The sequence below is a fragment of the Microtus pennsylvanicus genome, chromosome 12, assembly GCF_037038515.1.
Source record: "Microtus pennsylvanicus isolate mMicPen1 chromosome 12, mMicPen1.hap1, whole genome shotgun sequence".
Lineage (NCBI taxonomy): Eukaryota > Metazoa > Chordata > Mammalia > Rodentia > Cricetidae > Microtus > Microtus pennsylvanicus.
In genome coordinates this window covers 52,391,173-52,406,907 of record NC_134590.1, presented here as the reverse complement: position 1 = coordinate 52,406,907, position 15,735 = coordinate 52,391,173, and the positions used below count along the sequence as shown (strand labels likewise).

Genomic DNA, 15,735 nt, shown 5'->3' with positions numbered 1-15,735 from the left:
GGAACACCATCTCATTCATTCTGCTAGACTGTAGCCGGTCTTTTGGGCCCGCCAGCTCCCCAAATAATGGCATGGAGACTATTAATTATGAAAGCTTGCCTTTAGCTTAGGGTTCTTCCCAACTAGCTCTTATAAGTTAAAATAACCTATTTCTATTCATCTGCATTCTGTATGTCTGACTTCCTCAGTGTCTCGCGCACCTAGATTCATCCCCAGTTCCTCTTTTCTCCCCAGAAGTCCCACCTATTCTCTATTGCCTAGATATTGACCATTCAGCTCCTTTTTTTTTTTTTTTTTTGGTTTTTCGAGACGGTTTCTCTGTGGCTTTGGAGCCTGTCCTGGAACTAGCTCTGTAGACCAGGCTGGTCTCGAACTCACAGAGATCCACCTGCCTCTGCCTCCCGAGTGCTGGGATTAAAGGCGTGCGCCACCATCGCCTGGCCATTCAGCTCCTTATTAAACCAATGAAAAAGTGCCTTCCACACAGTGTTATCAAATATCCTGCAACACTAGATGACTGCTACATAATCCCCGGCTTTTTAAAAATACAGTTCCTGTGACCTTGAATGGCTTTAAAATGCAGAACAAAATGGAAGGTTTTTTTTTGCATTTCATTTTCTGCAATGATTGTAAAGTCCTGCTTTGCAAGACTTTTGAAATATTCTCCATGTGGCTATTAAATTTTTAACTTCCTGATCAATTTTAGAGCATATGTTTGAGTTTTTGTTTTTTTTTAAGACAGGATTTCCCTGTGTAACAGTCCTAGCTATCCTGGAACTCACTTTGTAGACCAGGCTAGCCTCAAACTCTGAGATCTGCCACCTTTGCCTCGAGTGCTGGGATTAAAGGAGTGAGCCACCACACCTGACTAGAGCATATGTTTTTAATTAAGAAGGAAAATTGAACTTCAGGTTTGTGCTGCTAAGAAAAAGAACATAAGCAAAATCAAAAGATGATGTGCAGTTACCAAAGTAATTGTTTCTGGGTTTGGTTTTCTTTGAGTGTGGGGTGTGAGTCTAATGTATCTAAGGATAGCTTTGAACTCCTGATCCTTTGCCTCCATCACCCAAATACTAGTGTTAGAGGGGTACACCACTATGCCTAGTGTCTTAGGTATCTTGCTATTGTTATTAGAAGACAGGGTTTAATTGGGGCTGACAGTCCAAGGAGAATAGGAATCTATCACCAGCATGGCTAGTGGGCAGGCAGGCCTGGTGTTTGAGAAGCTGCTAAGAACTCACATCTGGATTCACAAATAGCAAAGAGCACACCAGGCATGGTGGGAAGCTTTTCATCAAGCCCAACCTCAGTGACACCAAGGCCACACTTCTGAGTCCTTCCCAAACAGTCCTGCTTATTGCACCAACTATTCAAATGTATGAGCCTATGGGGGCCATTCTCTCAAACCACCACATCTAGCTAGTTACTAGAAATAAGATACTGTTTTGTGGTCCCTGGATTATGACATTTGTTCACAGTTATTCTTTTTTAACTATGGTTGATTCTTTGTGGATTTCACGTCATGCATTCTGCTCCTCCTTGTCTTCCGGTCTCCTTGCATCTACCCTATGCTCTTGCAAACTCCCCCTCAAATCAAAGCCAAATTTAAAAGAAAAAACAAAACAAAAAGAAGAATCTTGTGGAAGCTGTAGTGTAGCCCACTGAGTCACACAGTTTACCCTTTAGTCCATTCATCTTTACTCAAGCAGTGTTCATTGCTTGAGTCACTGGTCTGGTTCAAGGCTTCTGGTTTCTGCTACACCACTGATTATGGGCTCTAACTGGGGCTTCTCCCTGACATCCTGTTGCACTGTGTCATGGAGAGCCTGCTGTTTTGGATCTGTAGGTTCGTCCCCTTCACATGACTCAACAGTTCATAGATTCAGTGGTTGTTGGGGTGGGCTAACTCATAGCCCTAGTTCTGGGCCTAGGTGGAAGCTGGATAGCGGGGGAACCTACATAGGACTCTGAAGGTGGATGACAGTTGTGTGCCTTGGGCAGTCTGTGGGGCTACTGGCAATGGGAAAAGGATTTAGCCCTAGTGCTGGAACTGGCTTTTTGGAGTCTATTCTTTTTGGAGGGATACCTTGCTCAGCCTAAATATAGATGGGAGGACCTTGATCCTGACTCAAAGTGATGTGTCAGACTTTGTTGATGCCCCATGGGAAGCCTTACCCTCTCTAAGTGGTGGATTGCGGGGGTGGGATGGCAGGAAGGTGGGGAAGTGGGAGGAGAGAAGGGAGCAGGAACAGGGATAGGTATGTAAAATGAGAAAAGATGATTTTTAAAAGAATAAATTAGCAAAAAAAGGAGTCTCACATATCCTCCAAGGAAGGTCAAGGAAGTGGGAAATGTTCTGCTGTTTTGGAGTAGATTTATTGATTCAGCGAATATTCCATGCTCAGTAAGGCAGAGAAAGCAAGATGTAGTTCCTGCTCTTGAATTCTCCATTTAGGTTGAGGGAAGTAGAGTTTTAGGAGTATGCTCATGGCTGACAATATTACCTGATTTCTCTGGGGTCCTTCCTTTGCTGTAGCTTTAACATCTACTGTGAGTTTGTCTTCTTGTCATGATCTTAGGAAAATGTTCATTTAGGCCCTACATTCAATAATTACCATTTTATTACAGTCCTTCTGTGTTCCATTCCTAATGAGTCTATGTCATACCTTCATATCCCACTGCCCAGTTCTTTGGTGTGGCCTGTAACCACAAACTTTGGGGGGAGGGTTGAGACAGGGTTTCTCTGTATAGCCCTGGCTGACCTGTAACTCTATCTTGTAGACCAGTCTAGCTTTTAACTAAGAGATCTGCCTGCCTCTGCCTCCAAGGTGCCAGGATTAAAGGCATGCACCACCACCACCCAATGGATAGCTATTTTTTTAAATTTTATTTTAAATCATATTGTCTGTGTGGATTTGCAAATGAGTGCAGTGTCTACAGAGGCCAGAAGAGGGCGTTAGATCCCCTAATATGATACTATTGCTACAGGTGATGATGTGCTACCTGGTGTGGGTGCTGGAATGTGAACTTGGGTTCTCTGGAAGAGTAGGGCTTGCTCTCAGCCACCAAGCCATCTCTCCAGCCAGTGAGCAACTCGCTCTAAAGGTCACACGGTCACTTTTTAGTCTCTATCAGGCTTCAATGTTGACCATGTTGTACACTACTACAGTGTGGACCATCACAGACAAGTTGTCTCACTCTTAGTAATCTTCCCAAGACTGCACTCTTCCATTTTATGAGTGAAGAAACAGATTTTTAGCAAAACAAGAAGTGGATCCTTTGTTCTCTGGATGAATCCAGGAGAAATACCACTGGTTTGTTACTGGCAATTTAGGTCATGATTAGACTAACTGGGTACTAGATTTGCAAATAAAGGTAAGATTCTGTCACTATGTGTCACTTCTCCAAAGGCAGTGGGACTGGGAGAATAGAACCGATTAGTGAGGCAGACTAAAGTCTCATGCAATAGCCAAGTTTGTTCAGAGCCTCAGACAATTTATACTCTGAGGGGTAAGAAAGATCACACGAGTGAAGTTCTCATGTAAAGGCCACATGACTAAAGAGTTGTACGTAATCACAAAGGATAAGCTGCATATGGTGAAAACATGCTTTTCCATAGAGGGATATACAGGATCGTCTAAACACTTAACAACAGCAAGTAATAATGACTTATCTGAAGTAAACTCAGTCTTATCCACTACTCCAACTGGGAGAAGCATGAAAACAGCCAAGAACAATTCTATGTTTTCAAGAAACTGAGGTCACAAGACTTGTTTTCATGGAGTGTTCTCAGAAGCACTCAGAATTCTCCTCCCACAGCTCCATTCCTGGATAACTAAGTCATTTTTCTTTGTTGTTGTTTTAGAAGAGTTGTGATTTCCATAAAAATGTTAACATGCAATGTGTCCATTACTTTTCATCAACTCTAAAAATTGTTTTACTTGATAAATATTAGCAAACACAATCCTTATTACCCCAAACTTCAGGATCTTCAATAAGCTTTAGGAATACAGAAGGGTCCTGAGATGGAAACAGTTTCCAGAAAAGCTCCTGGCTTTTTATTTTTATTTTTTCTTTTGATTAGTTTGCTTTTTATTTTGTTTTCTTGATATAGGGTTTCACAATGTAACAACAGCAGGCTTGGAACTTCCTATGTAAAACATGCTGACCTGTCTCTCAGGTGCTGGGATTAAAGACAGCTCTGTGTTTTCCATGGGTTTCCTTCACTACCTAGATTTGACTATTCTGGAACTTGATCTGTAGACTTGGCTGGCCTCGAATTTCGAGATTTATCTGCCTCTGCCTCCGGAGCTCTGGGAATAAAGCCAGAACCCACCACACCTGGCTCTAAGACTTTCTTTAATTCCTTTTCACAAGCTGGATTCTTAGCTGGGTGGAGTCTTGCCCTGAGGTCCTCACTCTCTTCACACCATTTAACACCAGGATTTTCACTAATATGTTTATCTCCTTGAACACAGGATTTAGCTCCATTCCACGTCTTGGTGCCCTTATTTTGTACATTTTGTATTTTTCCTTGCTCAAGTTGCTCCTTTTCATTTCTAGATCTGCATTGAGAATGAACACTAATAAACACACAAGACAGTCGATGCTAGTTTGTTGAAATGTCCTCTGCTAAAGCTCTTAATCCTTTGATTTAGCCTCAGGCACGTTTTTTTTTTTGGACAAAGGAATAAAGCAGCCACGTTTTTGCAAAAATATCAGATATTAATATTCTTTGAAATGTCTTGAGTTGGCCCCCCACAGTTCAAATCACCCTCAGCACCACTGTCTTCCATGTTCCTATCATTATAACCCATTAAATTCTGCTTAAAGCATTCAGCTGCTCTTCTAATCCAAAGTCTTTTTTTTTTTTTTTTGGATTTTTCGAGACAGGGTTTCTCCGTAGCTTTTTGGTTCCTGTCCTGGAGCTAGCTCTTGTAGACCAGGCTGGCTTAGAACTCACAGAGATCTGCCTGCCTCTGCCTCCTGAGTGCTGGGATTAAAGGCGTGCGCCACCACCTCCCGGCCTAATCCAAAGTCTTAATGTCCACATTCTTCCAAACAAAAGCATTATCAGGCTACCAAAATACCCCAGTCCCTGGTACCAACTTCTGTCTAATGGTTTTATTGTTGTGAAGAATCACCATGACCATGGCAACTCTTATAAAAGAAAACATTTATTTGGGGCTGGCTTAAAGTTTCAGAGGTTTAGTCCACTGTCATCATGGCATGAAGCATAGCAGCATGCAGGCAGACATGGAACTGAGAGTTCTACATATTGAATTGGCACTTGGTACATAGCAAGCCCTCAAGCACCCTGAAGAAATAGATGACTCCTCGCTTTACTAAGGAGCCCAAGGAAAGACTTGGCCAATGTCCCTGAAAGCCCTTAGGAGCAGCACAGGGATGGCCGATGGCAGGGAAGCCCACGCGGAGTTCAGCCTCTGTACGTGACTGGTTTAAACCCGCCCAAGCTTTTAGTACTAAAGTCAGTAAAGGCCGGGCGGTGGTGGCGCACGCCTTTAATCCCAGCACTCGGGAGGCAGAGGCAGGCGGATCTCTGTGAGTTCGAGACCAGCGTGGTCTACAGAGCTAGTTCCAGGACAGGCTCCAAAGCCACAGAGAAACCCTGTCTCGAAAAAATAAAATAAAATAAAGTCAGTAAAGAGCTAACCCAGGCGATCTCAGGGAAACAAGGTTCTAGAGGCCTCTAGACACCTCTGGGAGGGACAGGAGGAGCTCCGCCAGTCACGTGACCACGCCCGCCACGTGATCCGGCGGCGCACGCAGGCCCAGTGGCGCCTCCGCCCGCTATTGCAGACATGGCGGGGTCTCTAGGCGGGATGTTCTCGGGGCAGCCGCCTGGTCCGCCGCCGCCCCCGCCCGGGCTCCCGGGCCAGGCCTCGCTTCTGCAAGCCGCTCCCGGGGCTCCGAGACCGTCGAACAGCACTTTGGTGGACGAGTTGGAGTCGTCATTCGAGGTAAGCCGCGCCGTGGGCGTCCCTGTGCAGCCTTCGGAAGTCGCGCCTGTCTCGGTGGTCCCTGCGCCCCGTGGGTGCCGGGGGTCGGAGAGCCGTAGCCGCTGCCCGAGGCTGGCTGCTGCCCGTGTCCGGCGGCCTCAGGTCACAGAATCTCGGGGCTCTTTGGATTCCAGCCGGCGTCCTGCTCTGCAGGTCCGATTGGAGCTGGTCTTCCCGGAGCGTAGCCTTTCGCCTGAGCTTCTCCGAGTTCAATTTTTTTCAGGTCACCTAGTACGTGCTTTTCCCGGTTTTCTCTCTTCTGTGTAGACCTCCCAGTGGCCCCTGGCACTTGCTTACCTGTTAGCTTTTCTCTTTGGGTGCTACCCGTTTACGTTTCTGGCTTTCACTTTCTAGTCGTTTGGTGAATGCGCTTTGTTGGGTCAAATTGAGCTCTTACCATGTGGGGAAGCTTTGGTAGAACATTTGTGTTCATCCCTCGCCCCCATAAGACTCAGAAGTAACTTGTCCAAAGTCGGCCTTGGGTTTAAGCAAGTGAACGTTAGTACTTCCCAGGTAAAAGCTGGCCTAGTCATAATTCTGAAAAATATTTTTCTTTAAAAAATAAAATAAATCGCATTGCGTTTATTTAATTTGTGTTATTGATGCGCTTCTGGGGTCATAGGAACATATTGAAGTCGGTTCTCCATGCCTACCATGTGCGTGCAGGGGCTGGAACATCTTTACATGGTTAGCCATCCCTCCAGTCCTAAATACTTGCCTTTTTATAGACTTACATGCATTTGTTTTTCCTTCGTAAGACTGGCTGTCGATAAAGGCCCAGCTTTAAATGTTTTTCAAAGGATGATGGGGGCGGGAAGGTGAGCCGGGAACTAAAGCTTCGGAAGTTAGTTTTTGTTTGGTTTTTCGAGACAGGTTTTGTCTGTTGTCTGTGTTGCCCTGGCTGTCTGAAACTTTCTCTGGTCGACAAGGCTGGCCTTGAGATCTGCAGGCTTCTGCCTCCCACCTGCGTGTGCCACCACCTCCCGGCTTGAAGTTAGATTTTCAACTCTACAAATCTGCGTGGCCTCTGGCACACCCACCCAAGCATTGTGGTCCATCCGGTCTCCTGAAGTATGCACGTTCTGCTCATACCCCAAAAGTCCAACAAGAATGAACTTTTACAGTACACAGAATAAAAATTAAAAAAAAAAAGCCTAGCTGTGGTGGCGCACGTCTTTAATCCCAGCACTCGGGAGGCAGAGGCAGGCGGATCTCTGTGAGTTCGAGGCGAGCCTGGTCTACAAGAGCTAGTTCCAGGACAGGAACCCAAAAGCTATGGAGAAACCCTGTCTCGAAAATAAAAAAAATAATAATAAAAATACAGTACACAGAATGAGCAGTCTGATTTGTTGAGCTGTTGCAGGGCTGGGAAACCCTTGTAATGATTTCTATACACTAAGTCCGGGCAGAGCTGGGCAGAAGGATTCGTTGCTTCCGAAAGGAACCTCACATGTGTCTGTGGCTTATGTTTGGAACCTACATTTGTTTCTGTGTCTTTGGTTTTACACATGTGTTTGCTCACCACTGGCGGGGTTCTTCTCTCCTAGCCTGTGTTCATTTGTCAGCTGCCACCTGTGTTCTCTTTCACCCCTTTTGTCTTTTCTGGGGGCTGCTTGTGCCTCTGTGGTGCACACCCATGTATGGCCTTAAGGGTGAGCCCTGAAGATACGAAAAACAAAGCCGCCAAGCCACTAGAGAGCTCTTACCTCTATGAAATCTTCAGACTGAAAGAGAGCGGAGTTCCTGTCTCATCCAGCCTTATATTCCTCTCTAGTGCTGGGATTAAAGGTGTGCCCCACCCCACCCTGCCTCTGTGGCTAACTAGCGTGGCTGCTGGAATCAAGTAGTGTGCCGCCACTGCCTGGCCTGTGTGGCAGACTAGTGTGGCTGTTTTACTTTCTGATTTTCAGGCAAGCTTTATTTATTAAAATACAAATGAAATATCACTATAGTACCCTTTCAGGAGATCTTTTGGGATTTGATTATCCATCTGACACTGACCATTTATTACACAGACATGTCTGTTGCTTATTAAATGCCAAGTGGCATTCCAGGTACTTAGAATAGCATGCTGAACCACACAGGTGGACCTACTGGTAGAAGACGATAGTGGCTGAGAAGAGCGGATAATAATGTCAGACTCTGCTGCAGAGCATGAGCAGAAAGAGGAGACGGACATTTTGTTTTGTTTTGTTTTTGTTTTTCGAGACAGGGTTTCTCTGTAGCTTTGGTGCCTGTCCCAGAACTAGCTCTTGTAGACCAGGCTGGCCTCAAACTCCCAGAGATACACCTGTCTCTGCCTCCCGAGTGCTGGGATTAAAGGCATGCACCACCACTGCCCGCCTGGAGACGGACATCTTGAGATAGTGAATATATGCAGTTCATGTAAGGCTCAGCCAGCGTGACTGTGATGGGGTTGAAAGGTGTCCAGGTGTGGAATAAGAGTGAGGGGCAGTCAGGTGGTAGGAGTGAGACCCTGTGATGGTGCCAGCAAATACTGCTCTCTCAGTTGCCAAACTAGTTGAAATTTATTTTACCAAGTGTTTACTGAGGTCTTCACAGGTACAAACTCAGAAAGTGTGCGCTCATTGACTGGCTCAGGAGAGGGTGATTTCTTGTTCGTAGGAATAGCTCATTGTGTAAATAACATTTGTTGTGCTTTGCTCACACAGGCTTGCTTCGCTTCTCTTGTGAGTCAGGATTATGTCAACGGAACTGATCAGGAAGAAATTCGAACTGGTAAGATTTCCCTCTTTGCAGACTGTTTCTCTTCAGCTGGGTTCCTATGCTGATTTTATGTTTGTGTGTTTAGCCCTGCATGTATCTTAGAACTTTTCCAGAGAGTAAGATGGATGCAGAAAGTCCCGTAAGCTGCTGCCTCTGTTCAGTTCACCGGCTGACACACGTTTTCTGAGTCTTTTAAAATAAACTTTCATGTACATAAAGAAATCGAGCGAGAAGTGCTTATTTAAAAACCCACAAATTATATTGATCTTTTTTTTTTTTTTTTTTTTTTTTGGTTTTTTTTTTCGAGACAGGGTTTCTCTGTGGCTTTGGAGCCTGTCCTGGAACTAGCTCTGTAGACCAGGCTGGTCTCGAACTCACATATATTGATCTTTTGACAGCTCTGACTGAGGAGTAAGTGTTCTGTGCGTATTCTCAACTCCAGTGTCCAATGACTTGAATATTTCAAATATTCCATTTTAAATGGAAATTGTGGTCCTACCTAATTGCTGTGTCGAGACTGTGTGTCTTTTTTTTCTTTTTTTTTTTTTCTTTTTTTTTTTTTTTTCTTTTTCGAGACAGGGTTTCTCTGTGGTTTTGGAGCCTGTCCTGGAACTAGCTCTTGTAAACCAGGCTGGTCTCGAACTCACAGAGATCCGCCTTCCTCTGCCTCCCAAGTGCTGGGATTAAAGGCATGTGCCACCACCGCCCGGCTCTAGACTGTGTTTCTTTAGAAGACTTCACGACTTATATATTGTGTAAGGTCTCTAAGTTCATGCTAGTTACATGTGGGAACTTGAAGGTGATTGAGATGTTGCTGTTATCCAGACTAAACTCTTGAATTATGTCTATGAGAATGTGCTCTTTTAATATTGTATCTATTTGTTTAGATAGGAGATAAATACATCTAGTGTTTTTTTTTTTTTAAACTTTCGGTCTCTCTCTCTCTCCTTCTTTTAAGGTGTTGATCAGTGTATCCAGAAGTTTTTGGACATTGCAAGACAGACAGAATGTTTTTTCTTACAAAAAAGATTGCAGTTGTCTGTCCAGAAACCAGATCAAGTTATCAAAGAGGTACAAATTTGGTTTTCCCCCCAACTTTTAGGGAGAGCAAGTGTCATTAAGATTCCACGTTGTCTTAATAAGATGTATTCTCTCGCTGTGAGTCAGGGAAGTGCCGAGGGTACCGGTGTTTATGACACTAGGGGTTATGGGAGAGAGCAGGACTGCCGACAGCTCTGCCTCTTACGTCACACCCTGACTTCTGAGAACAGCTGGAAAGCTGTCAGTATAGATAAAAAGGTAATTTGGATAGGAACAGGAACTGTATCCCCGAGTAGCTTTACCTGTACCTTGCATATTGGAAATGGTCTATGTATTTTGTTTAAGGAATCAAAAGGTAAATATTGTAACCAGCACGGTAGCACATGTGTTTAATCTCAGCTCTCACAAGGCAGAGGCATGCAGACCTCTGTAAGTTCAAAAACAGTCTGACCTACATAGCAAGTTCTTAGGCCAGGCAAGGCAATCTAGTGAGATTCTGTTTCTTTAAAAAATAGAGAAGGTAAATATTGTAGCCAAGATTCCTTAAAAGGGGTAAGTTAGTCTCATTTGCTTTAAACCAAGATATTTGTTCAAATGAGTTGCCACAAGAATTAGGAAGCTTTAGTGTTAAGGGGTAAGTGAGGTGATACAGAAGATCCTGAACTTCCAGCCCCAAGGCCAGTGGTACTGTCACCAAGAAATCTGAGAGCAATGGACTTTGGAGCTTTTGAAATAACAGGTTGACCATGACCAGTTAATCAGAAAGGGTCTTTTCAAGCTACGAGACCAGCTGTTGATAGCAGGAATAGTAAGAAGATTAGATTCTTTGTTGTAATCAGTCACTTCTTGGTATGAATACTCGAATAATAGTGGAAATGGTTAAGGTTATGTGTGTGAGTGTTTTGCCCTCGTGTTTGTATGTGCACCATGTATATGCAGTTCCCATACAGGCTGGAAGAGTGCATTGCCTCCTCTGGATCTAGAATTGTAGATGGTTGTCAGCTGCCTTGTGAGTGCTGGGAACTAAACTCAGGTCCTCTTCAAGAGCAACAAGTGTTCTTAACCACTGAGCCATCTTTCTGGACCCAAAGCCAAATTTTAATAAAGGATTTACTACCACTGTCCATATTAAGCTTTTGAAAAAGGTGTACTGTTTTAACACCTTATATGTGTAATCTGAAGTTAGAGAACAGTAATGTGGACTCTTACAGATAGCTGTTAACACCTGTTTCATATTTTCAGTGTTTGGTATTTTTCAGCAGTGGTCTTTTAGATTCTGAGGTAATTTTTAATCTTAAGTCTTATGTTTTTACTTACTAAAATAAAAATCATTAAACATTAAAATTCTTGTTGTTAGGCAGACATCTTTCATTGAAATAATTGCTTTTGCAGACGGTGGTGGCGTAGGCCATTAATCCCAACACTTGGGAGGCATAGGCAGGGCAGCCAAGGCTACACCGAGAAGCCCTGTCTCAAAAAATAAAGATTTGCTCCTGTTGATTCATATAGAGAGCAGTAGAGTGGAGGGCTGTGTTGGACTCCCTTGGTTGAATTAGTGTTTTGTGTCGTTGGTACCATTTCAGCATTCTAGCCAAGTACTCCTCAGTCGAACTTTGTCTCAATCTCTCTTCTTACTTTATTTCCTCGCTGAGTTAACCAAGCTGACCTTGAAGTCACTCCTGCCTTTAACTTTATGATCCCTCCCTAGCCTCCCAAGTAGTGGGGTTACAGGTCTATACCACCAGGGTCATTCTTAGTGCTCCTGACTAAGGAGGGATTTTATTCATCTACTCCTGTTTGCCATTACTAACCTCATCCCTTTCTTCCCTCTCCCCCACTGTATCTGTAGGATGTCTCAGAACTAAGGAGTGAACTGCAGCGGAAAGATGCGCTGGTCCAGAAGCACCTGACAAAGCTGAGGCACTGGCAGCAAGTGCTGGAGGACATCAATGTGCAGCACAAGAAGCCAGCTGAGATCCCCCAGGGCTCCTTGGCCTACCTGGAGCAGGCATCTGCCAATATTCCTGCCCCTCTGAAGCCGACCTAAGAGCACTCTGTCTGGGATGCAGCTGTGTCGTCTTGCCTGGTGTCTCTGTGTAGACATGGCCTTTTGGAAGAACTTGTTGATAATATGTGGGTGGTAGTTTATGTCTTGCCCATTTTTATTTCTTTTTTGGGTAAGATTTAAACGTGAAGCCCAGTCTGACTTTGAACCTATGATTCCCAGTTCTCTAAATTCCTCAGCTTCGCCAGTTCTCTAAATTCCTGGAGTTCTTTATAAAATGCCTGAAACTTTGATAAACCAAGTAAAGGGTTTTTTGTTTTGTTTTTTCAAATTCTTTAGCAAAGTTTGGACTGTGAGAAGGACCACACACATTCTTATTTGACCTTTGCCATTTGTTTTGACAACATTTTGTTTGTGCCTTCATCCCTCTAATTTTGTTGTTGTTTGTTTTTAGTTGTGAATTTGGTAGAACCTGAAGGAAAGATTTTTAATAGTTTGAGAAGCCAGGGGATATAGAGTTGGTGTCAGCCTTATGAGCCACCTGTGGTAGTAGAGGCAGATCTATAAATCTGCTGTTTCAAAACTCTGAACTACCTCACAAGGAATCTGACTCAACGGTGCCGTGCTTCCAGAGTGCCGCCGGGTGTGCATATTTTGCAAGTGGCTCAGAAAAGGTTAAAATATGCTGCTGGTGGATTACAGGAGAGAATGCTCACCTTAATGCTGCATTGTTAGCTGGGGTGAGCTGCGCTTTCTGGTCCTTTTTCACTGTCTTGAAGGCATGCACAGCAGGAGCATGTGCTGAGTGCTCTCAGGCTGTGAGTGATGGTCAGTTTAAGGGATGGGGGACAAGGAGAAGGCACAGGTGGGGGCTGAGGGTCAGAGGCTGGCCTGGATTGTCTCTTGTTACTTATTTTTTTCAGAGCAGAGTACCTCTCTTTACCAAACACAGAAACGCCATACCTCTTGAACAGTCAATGCATCTCCAGCTTGGTTTTGGTCATGTCCATTTTGTTTTCTGGAGTCTTGAGTACCTGAGCACAAACATTGATGTCCACTCCCTGCCTAGTCTGGGCACAGCCATCTGGTCTGTGAAGCTTCTGAATCCCCTTCACTGCGTCCCAAGGCATAGCCTTTTTTTTTTTAATTCTGTCAACTTTCATAACTTATCCATATGCATTATGGATTGTGGCTGTCTCTGTGTTACTTGCTCTGTGGTATGCCTGTGAGAATTAGGTACTTCCTTAATTATGCAAGATCTTCCTATTGCCATGTGTGTGCTTGGTTGTGTGATGTCTAGCTCAGGGACCAATGAGAGCCAGCCTGAGGCCATCAAGTCCCCTTAATGGAATATATAAGTTAAGCAGTGTTGAAAACTGTAGGCTGGGCATGGTGGCATGTTTTATTCTAGCATTTGGAGGTAGGGGAAGGAGGGTCAGAGTTTGAGACTGTTGTAGGCTCCATGAGATCCGTTTCCCAGACCCCTGAAACCACCCACTTTACGAAGCACTGACCGGCAGCTATTTCATGGATTCTTAGCTAAGACCTAAATAAACTTCTTATATTTTAGTCGGTTTTTAATAATAAAGGTGGTGGTGAAAGTACTAGAAACTGTTCTTGGTGCTTAGTAAAAGTACTTCAAATTAGTATATATACACAAGTTATTGTTACTTTATTGAGTTCAATGGTTAAAATGGTTTTTCCATTTTGTCAGTTTGTAAGCATCGTTTTTATTGGGGGAGGAGAAGAGTATATGTGAATTCTTTGTGAAGGCCAGAGATCCATGTCATGTGGAATCTCCTTCCACCTTACTTTCTGATGCACAGTTTCTCTCTGAATATGGGGCTTACTTTACCTGACAAGCTGGCTGGCAGACCTCAGTGATCCTCCTGCCTCTCTTAACACTAGGATTGAGCTACTCTGCTGAGCTATTTATTCTGGCACAAGAAAGAGATCTGAGCTCAGGCCTTCAGCTTGCATGAAAGTCACTTACTGAACTGTCTCTGCTATCAACCTAGCTCCATCCATCTTTTTCTTAACTACACGGCAGCTTGCCGGTTGGTGAATGAACAGAAATGCCAGGCTGCGTGCCTTTTAGGGGGTTCCTTTGGCTTGCTGCTCCCACATGTAACCCAACAGAGTTAAGGAAGCTTTTTTCCAACCTTTTAGTTTCAGCCGCCTGAGTAAGATCTTTCCACTTGTTGCATGGCCAGTTACTTTCACTAGGATTAACCACTTGTTGGTTCTGCTACTTTCAACTGTCTATCCATGGCCTCTTCCCTGTAGCTCACCCAAATTCTTGTAACCTTTTCTCCATCTTTCCCAGCTCTGCTTCCTCCACAGCTCTGGCCGTCCTACAATTGCTCTTGTGATGTCTTTGACCACAAATCAGAGGGACACTCACTTCCTTATCTTCTGTACCTGGACTTTGTAACACATCTTCCTTTTTTCTCTTTGCTTTATCCAACCAACTGTTGACATTCCTGAGAGTTCGGTCCCTAGCTGAAGACTCGTACTCAGTTTTGCTTTTGAAAGTGCTGTTGCATAAATCACAGTTATAGCAACTAATACTGGTTGTGCCAATCCTGGATATTGGCCTACCCAGCACGGCTGCTGCAGTCAGGCCCATCCATGGCTCCTCCAGTGGGCAGTCTGCTCAGCAACAGTGTCAGTCACCCTACTCCAGACTTAGGAACTCTCTTAGCACAGTTCGTCAGCACTCAGCAGTGCCTGCCCTGTTACTCTGCTGATGTAAACAGGACCAGGACACTAAACCTCAGTCACCCTGAAGTGGTGATAAAGTCAGACAATGATCTTATTAGTCCAAAATAAAGGCACCATGCCATTCAAACTATCAGACATCCTGCCAGATGAAATGAATGACTGCCACCTTTGCCCCATTTCATGGCTGTCATCAACTTGACAGGATTTAAACCTGGCTAGGAGAAAGACCTGGGCATGTCTGTGAGGAAGTTTCTAGATTATGCTGGTTGAGGAGGGAAGGCCCACTCTATGTGGGCAGTACCATTCCATGTACTGGGATTCAGTACTGAATAAAGGAGAACATGAGCTGGGCATCAATTCTTTGCTCTCTACTTCCCATCTGGATACAGTGTGACCCTCAACCTCAACTCTGTCCCCACACCTTCCCTGCCATGGTGCTCTGAACCATGATAAACATTTTTAAGTTCTTTTTGTCAGGTATTCAGTCTCGGCAGCAAAAAGATAATACAATGAGTAGTAGAAAAGCAATCTATGCTTCTCACCAGAGGTTGCAGTGCTGGGGAAGTGCCCAGATTAAAACAGCGGAACCATCTGTAGCTAATTTCTTAAAGCCCTCAATAAAAACACAATGTACACTGCTAATTATCAAATATTCGAACTTGATACTTAGTAGGAAACAGGCTGGGCCTTTCCTAATTCAAAATGCTCCCAAATCTAAAGGTCTCTGCTGCTGACCTAACACAATAAGTAGAACTTTCCATACTTTTGAGTTAAAATGGATTTGCACTAAGACTAGGGTGGATATGCAGGAAATACCAACGCGTGGGTCCCATTCTTAAGAGGCCTAAACCAGCTCCGTTGCACATGAGGTCCTGTTGTGGAGATTTATAAAGAATGGTTTCTCACTTGCTAGGTTTTCTTAGCTCTCAAGTCATCCATTTTTGTTGTCTAAATTAACCCTGTTGATTTAGTACAGCAGCCCAACCGTGCAGTGTCTTCGGGTTATATTAGACACATCCTGAGCAGGAAAGACAAAAAGTTGGCACTGAAAAATAGTGTGGCATTCCAAATATGGTGACAAGAACGTTTACATTCAAAAATGTGTCACAGGGCTGGCAGTGTAGGTCAGTGGTGTGACACTTCCCTAACCAGGGGCAAGATTCTAACATGGTACTCAAATTCTAACACAGAAAACAAAGAAGAAAAAAAAAGTCTTGT

General features: G+C 44.1%; 1 protein-coding gene across 1 annotated transcript; it reads left to right on the top strand.

The window, feature by feature from the left end:
* The first annotated feature begins 5,776 nt into the window (after positions 1-5,776).
* Med28 (mediator complex subunit 28) lies at positions 5,777-12,124 on the top strand. Its single transcript, XM_075943634.1, has 4 exons — positions 5,777-5,981; positions 8,693-8,759; positions 9,706-9,818; positions 11,638-12,124. The coding sequence occupies exons 1-4, from the start codon at positions 5,823-5,825 to the stop codon at positions 11,833-11,835; spliced, it is 537 nt and encodes a 178-aa protein (XP_075799749.1). The 5' UTR covers positions 5,777-5,822; the 3' UTR covers positions 11,836-12,124.
* The last annotated feature ends 3,611 nt before the right edge of the window (positions 12,125-15,735 follow it).

Excerpts from the sequence above, each read along its gene's own strand:
- Med28 (XM_075943634.1), top strand. The coding sequence starts at position 5,823 with ATGGCGGGGTCTCTAGGCGGGATGTTCTCGGGGCAGCCGCCTGGTCCG. Across the intron at positions 8,760-9,705 it reads TCAGGAAGAAATTCGAACTG|GTGTTGATCAGTGTATCCAG; the intron begins GTAAGATTTCCC and ends CCTTCTTTTAAG. Across the intron at positions 9,819-11,637 it reads CAGATCAAGTTATCAAAGAG|GATGTCTCAGAACTAAGGAG; the intron begins GTACAAATTTGG and ends CTGTATCTGTAG.